The 7,140-nt window shown below is 42.2% G+C and overlaps 1 protein-coding gene across 1 annotated transcript in view; it reads right to left on the bottom strand.

Moving 5' to 3' along the window:
- Positions 1-555: 555 nt before the first annotated feature.
- The window catches only part of loxl1 (lysyl oxidase-like 1), an 83,766-nt gene continuing 77,181 nt past the window's right edge, over positions 556-7,140 (bottom strand). Inside the window, exon 7 of the mRNA XM_041178467.1 lies at positions 556-5,661. Within this exon, the coding sequence (XP_041034401.1) occupies positions 5,655-5,661 (7 nt within the window). The 3' untranslated portion in view covers positions 556-5,654. The remainder of the gene's footprint in view (positions 5,662-7,140) is intronic.

Genomic DNA, 7,140 nt, shown 5'->3' with positions numbered 1-7,140 from the left:
CTGTGGGTCTGGAGTCACATATAGGCCAGATTAGGTAAGGACAGCAGATTTCTAACCCTAAAGGGCATGAGTGAACCAGATGGGTTTTTTAATGACAATTGGTGATAGCTTCACGGTCACCATTACTGAGACTAGCTTTCAATTCCAGATTTTTATTTAAAAATTAAATTTAGATTCCAACAGCTATAATCATGGGATTTGAACTTATGTCCAAGGACATTCACCTGGGCCCCTGGTTTACCAGTATAGTGATATCACCACTACACCACCCCTCCAAACCTTCGGCTATTATTTTCACTGCATGGATAATAAATCCTAAATAAAGAGTAGACCAGAAGCCATCTCAAGGTGCAGATGCAACAAACAGCCTTGCCCAAAGATGCACCCTAGAAACATGCTCCAACTTGTGCTGCGATATTTGGTATTCTGTTGTCGGATATAGTATACAAGCTTCTTCTAGCTTGAAACTTCAAGATATAAAAGTGGACTCAAAGACAGAGGTCGTGAGATGGTGGAAGAAACACAATAAAAACAGCAGCTGAATCAGATGGTGGCTGGTTTCAAACCAAAACTTCCATGGAATTTTCCTTTATTTTTATTAATATTGTAACTATACATCCAACCTACAGAAGTTCAGCAAAATTATCTATTTCCTTTGAAATATTTCTGAAATTTATTTGGTGCCTACACATAGTTACCAGACAGGGCCTCTGAGTGCAACGTCATTAATCTCAAATAATCACTTTGGTTCAGTTAAAAGGCAGTCCATTCAGTAGGGTTAGGTTTGTTGCCAGGTTTTCCAGTTGTTGGTTCCCGAGGGCTTGGAATAAAAGCACAAATCAACTCCATGCACAATTGTGTCCAGCCGATTGCTTCATGCTATTATTCTACGAGAAACAAATAGTTCAATTGCTCCCCACAAACATTATTTCATTCAGTTACTTTTGGTACGCAGTAAATCATTATTTTCTTATGTCAGTAGCAAAGAGTTTCTTTTTAACTACAGTTGAGTTATTTACAGAAACGTACACAACGATTAACATATTCCGTTGGAAGCAAAAATCGGAAAGTGTACTGCGCAGGTTTTGATGCAAAGAGCAGGCAAGGGCACGAAAGAGCTTCACAAAGTGGTTCTCCTGCACTCGCTGAGTGGGGTTAAAATACAATCCTGCAGTTCAGGAGGTTCCCCACAGCTACTCGACACCCTTAACCCAGAGGTTAGCCTGCCAACAACCCTGAAGAAAGTCGACAGAGATGTTTGGACTTTCACAAGAGAGAGGGGTTAAGAGCGAAATTAGCACGATCAAAGCCTTATATACTCTGCCCTGAAGGACCCATCTGAAGCTTTCCATTAAACTGAAATTTAGACAACTGCAAAAAAGTCTATCGTATTCCCATTACCTTGACTTGTAAAGTGTCTCCAATAGTCGTTTAGTAGCACAGAACTTGAGTATTGCTGAAAAAAGAGAAATGCTGTCGTAGCTTTTTGTCTCACACTCATTAGGATACTCGCAAGAAATGACCAAACTGTAAACGGGGGAGCAACAATTTCTACTTTAAATTTAAATTGTCGTTCCCCCCATTACAGTTTGGTCATTTCTTGCGAGCTATCTTGATAACATTTCTCCTTTTTCAGCAATAAACTGTCTCTAGTTCATCCTGAGACCCAGGAATAATGTGAGCCATTCTTCTCTCCCATTACCTTCACAGGGCAGAAACCGATTTGGTGACATTTTCTATCTCACAGTCAAATGCCTTTTGGATGAGATAATAAACCAATGCTAAGTCCACCCCCCACCCCCAGGTGGACGTAAACATCTCTAAGCACTATTGGAAGAAGAGCAGCTTATTCTTCCCAGTGCCCTGGGCAATATTTATCCCTCAATCAAGATTACAAAAACAGATTGTCTAATGAAGCTCAAGGAACACCACTTAATCTTTCTACTGGGCATACTACAGCCTTCTGGACTCAACACTGATTTCAACAATTTTAGATCTTAACCTTTGCCCCCATTTTGTTTCCTTTCTCTTTGTTTTATTTTAATCTTGCGTCTCTCTTATTTCCTTTCCTCAGCTTTCAGACTGCAACTATTCAGGATCCTGCCATTCACACCACCTCTGAACAATTTTTTTTAAACTTGTCCCATTACCACTTCCTATGCCCAGAAAGAAAAAACAGTGAAAGCTGGGAAATAGGAACACTGGTCCAAACTGGTCTTGTACATCTTAAAATGGAAACACCAGTAAAACTGGGAAGTTACTGGTCCGAACTGTTTTTTCCTTCTGGGCTGGCCTTGCACCATGAACCCGTTGGTCATTTAATCTCTCCTGCCATCCCCTCTATCACAGACTTTCCCCTTTTGTTCTTTGTTCCCCCCACTGCCCCGCCACTCATTCACTTGCTTAAAAACCTATTACATTTCTAACTTTTCTCAGTTCTGATAAAAGGTCACAAACTTAAAATATTAACTCGGTTTCTCTCCCCTCAGATGTTGCCAGACCTGCTGAGTATTTCCAACATTTTCTGGGTTTTTTTTTTCCAAACAGATAATCTGGCCACTATCACTTTGCTTTTTATGGGGGCTTGTGGTTACAAATTGCCAGCTGCAGTTTCCACATTACAACAGTACACTTCAAAAGTGCTTAATGGGCTGGTAAGGCACTTTGGGACATCTGAGATCACAAATGGTCCTTTATAAATGCAAGTTCTTTCTTTCTATTCCTCTTAAGTCAAAGTTTCTTGAAATATTAGATAATTCAGTATTTTTAATGCAAAACACCTTCAAATCATCAGGAATACACTGCAAATTAAGAGTCTTTAAAAGCATTGTGAGCATAAATGTTCCAAACTTAAAATGACCCAACTTTGAACTTTCTTTGGTATATAATCAGTAGAAAACATAATGGTTCTGAAATGGAAAAGCAGATTTTAACCTGGGCCGTGGACTGATATCAATCATAAGGTTGAGAGGGTATGTTTCGCTGAACTGCGCCTCAAACCTCACTGGAGAAATGCAAAGTCATGTATTTCCCCCCTGCTGACCTTGTCAATTCCAGGTCAGTTTTGGTAATGAGCCATCACTGTCTCCCTGGAATGATTTAACAAAGTACATTTCCTTGGCAGATTGCTATGAAATTGGCTTGACTTGGAAATAATCACGTCAAAGTCAGTGCAGGTTTGGAACAGGAAACGCTGCGCAGCTAGGTTAAGGAACTCTCTAAAGAGATTTATTCAAGCACATATTACATTGTGTCCATGGAGAGTTTGAATCCACGAGGTTAAACAGCTTTAGTAGGTTACATGACATCAATACTGAATTTGAAAGTGTTCATTTGGTAAGTACTGCACTTACGTTTATGGCTGTGAATGAGAGTGATGGAACTCTTTCCTTGAGAAAAATATTGGACAAACTTAGGTTACTAGCCAAGATCCATAATCCAAGATGTGGATAAAAGGAGCTTATTCAATGCTGCTTGAAATATTAGGTAATGTTTTTTTTTTGAAAAGGCAAAAACTTCATATAATCAGGAATACATTAATATTTAGTCTAAAAACATTCTTTCAGCTGTCTAGGCCCCAAGTTCTAGATTTCTCCCCCCTCCCCAAATCTCTCTCTCCTCCTTTAGGTGGTGTGTGACAGATTACCTGGAGTCCATGTTTCTGTGGCAACTTGCACTTTTACACACATGTTGCAGTCCAGAGCTCTGGATAGTGATGGTAGAGGCTCCACTGCTCTTTCCATCACATGGCTGATCAGGAATCTCTCCCGCTCTTCTCCCGTGCTATTGGTGTGTGTTGGAAAAATTTACTGGCCATTATCAACTTGTTTGGTCACATTATGAATGCACCTCCCTGGACCATCAGGACCTGAGGTGGGATGTGAACCTCGATCTGCTGGCTCAGAGGCAGGGAAACTAACCACTGCAGCACAAGACCTCCCCCTCTCCTCCTTTAAGATCCTCCTTAGTATCTAACACTTCAGCCAAGCTTTCAATCACCTACCTCAAAATCTCTTTGATGTCACTCGGTGCAGAGTTAGTTTGATAATCGCTCCGTCGAAGACCCTCGGAACATTTTACTAAGTTAACGGCGCGATAGAGGCACAAGCTGTTGTGTAAAAGAGAGCGTCAAGAGGCAATGGTCTGGCCACAGCAAATGTGTATTTTGTGGGAGGAAATTAGTTATCAGCGAAGCGAGTCCCAGAGTTCCTGCATCCAGTAAATGAGTGAGTTACAGTAAGGGGCACAGAGATGAATTCAGATTTTAACACTGAAAATATACATAATGGTGTATAAGTAACTGAGAGGAACAACGTGAAGGTTTAAAACAATAGTGTTCAGAGATGAAAGCTGTGATTGATATATCGCTTAACCCTCGAACCACCACATCCCATCCGCCACACTTGTTTTCCTCTCTGTCACATTTTACCCAATTTTATTATAATTGCAGTTCTGATGAAGGGCTACACACCAGAAATATCATAAACTATCTTTTCTCTGTACAGATTTTGGCTGACCCATTGAGTATTTCCAGCAATTCGGGATTTTTCTTTTAAGATTTCCAACATTTGGCTTTTTTTTTTGTTCTTACTTAGGAACAAGCGTACAATTAAAAAGAATGGAGATCTGAAATAAAAATAGAAAATGCTCAAAACATAGTAAGTCAGTCGGCGTCTGTGAAAAGAAAGGACAGGTTAATATTGAGTGTGCAGAAGGACATTGGACATAGGAACAGGAGAAAGCCATTCAGTCCCTTGAGTCCATGTTGCTTTTAAAGGCTAGGTGAGAGAAGAATCCCATTAACTAAACACGTTTAATTTTTCCTATAAGTGACAGAAATTTGCTTTTTCTACCATCAAGGACATATAAGCAGGATCCTATGATGGACTGCTCCCCTATTGAGTGTCAAGGATGGAAGTAGAGACACACAAGAGTAGACTGAGCCTATATTCCCTGGAGTTTAGAATGAGAGGTGATCGCATTGAAACGGTATAAAATTATTAGATGGGTCGACAGGGTGAATGCAGAGTGCCTGTTATGCCCCCTGGCTGGAAAGTCTAAAATTAGCGGGGCGGGGGGGGGTGAATAATCTCAGAATAAGGGTGAGCCGTCTAGGACTGAAGTGAGAAGAAATTTCTCCACTCAGGTAGTTGTGAATCTTTGGGTTTCTCAACTGCAGAGGACGGAGAATGTTGACTCCTTCAATATAACCAAGACCGATCTTGACAGATGTTAGGACACAAGAAGGAAATCAAGAGATTGGGCGAGAAAGTGGAGTTGATGTAGAAGCTCTGCTGTGATCTTACCGAATGATGGAGCAGGCTTGAGGGGCCTTATGACCGATTCCTGTTCCTACCTCTTACGCCCTCAAAAGTGAAACTTAAGGCAATTCTTTTGCTAATTATAATGGAAACTTGTTTCAGATGCCCACACAACCTCGCTGGCAATAATCTGGGGCCTAGTCCATGTAAAGGTCTGTCTGCAGTTGTTGGCTCATTTCCCACAGCTCTACAGGCTGATTCGCTGTTTCTGACTGAACTCCCGTTAACTCCTGATGGCAGCTACCAAACATCACAGCTGCTGTCCGATCAAGTTCCACAACGCGCCAGATGTTTGCTCAGGATATGCAGCGTTTGCAATTCAAAACTTGTAGATCATGACCTGTAAACAAAAAGGAGAGGAAAACATTCACAAGAAGTCTCAGACTCTAATGGCCGTCAGCTTGAACATAACTAGGCACGAACTGTATGTTTTTCTGTAAATCCATAGAATCCTGCATTGCTCATGAGTGCAGGAAGTCCATCTAGATCGGATATTTAGCTGTTTCAATCTCAGAAGCAGTACAACACAGGCTAAAATAGTACACAAAAAGATCAAAGTAGTATTGAGGTATCACAAATGCATCAATGGGTTTAACCCATGGGTAGCTGAGGCACACAGACCATAAAAACCCTAGGCTCAATCACAGTTGTGCTTAGATGTCTCATCTTTCCTTGTTCTAAGGGTTGGCCACATGGTGAACAATCTTTCTCCACTGGTTTCTATTCCCCACTGCCTGTCCAGTAAAGAGGCCACTCCACGTTCTGACATTATCCATCCATGCCATCTCTGGCCTTCCTTGTGCACGTTTTCCAGGTGTTTTGCCTTGCATTCCCTCCTTTTCCAAACACTCCCCTCCTGTTCACATCAAGAGTCTAAAATATGTCAGCTTCATGGATCTCACTGCCTCAAACAAGCTTCCTCCTCACACCAGCTTTCTCGAGCACCCACTCCTTTATCCGCTTGCTGTCCACGACACGTATAATATCCGACCCCGAGTCTTTTCATCTTAAATGATCTTATTCGAGCCTCCTCACTCTTCCTGAAGGTCCAGCTTTCACAGCCGTACATTGTCACTGGCCGCACAAGGGCTTGCAGAAAACAAATTTTCGTTGTAATCGAGATGCTGTGGCTACTCCATACTCTTACCACTCAGTTCACAATGACATGGCCCATGTTAAGTCTAGCAGAATTTCTTTGGTAGACTCTGCTTAGTTAGTTGATCTTAAAGAGACAGTGAGGGCTGCAGTGCAAGTGAACTCAAAGTTGTTTGGCAAATCAACTGGAGTTCCCATTCCCGAGTGTGTACTGCAACCTCCAGCACTTAGAAGGACAAGGACAGCAGACGCATGGGACCACACACGAGATCCCCTCCAAGTCACACACCATTCAGATTTGGAAATATTCAACATTGCTTCATGGTCGCTGGGTCAAAAACCTGGAATTCTTTACAGAGCAGCACTGCGGGAGCACCAGACAAACTACAGCGGTTCAAGAAGGCAGCTCACCACTACCTTCTGAAGGCACTTAGGGGATGGGTAATAAATGCTGGCCTTGCAAATCCTGTGAATGAATAAATAGTTCTGCAGGAAATTAAGAAAAAAGCAAACTGAATACCCACATAGCTCCACCTCTGCGCTAAACATACTTAAGGCTGAATTTTCTGGTTGGGGGCGGGAGGGGGGGGGGTGTGGTGAGGCTAATTAAGGCCCACCCAGTATAATGTGCGACTCCCGAGGAGAGCGGGAGTGGGCGGGCGCGGCGGGAGTGAACACTCCGCCTGTTTATATGAAGCGCTGGCAGCCTTGGCAAGGCTTCTCA

The sequence above is a fragment of the Carcharodon carcharias genome, chromosome 32 (genome assembly GCF_017639515.1).
Source record: "Carcharodon carcharias isolate sCarCar2 chromosome 32, sCarCar2.pri, whole genome shotgun sequence".
Lineage (NCBI taxonomy): Eukaryota > Metazoa > Chordata > Chondrichthyes > Lamniformes > Lamnidae > Carcharodon > Carcharodon carcharias.
The sequence above is the reverse complement of the archived record's forward strand: the minus strand, read 5'-3'. Positions and strand labels throughout refer to the sequence as shown.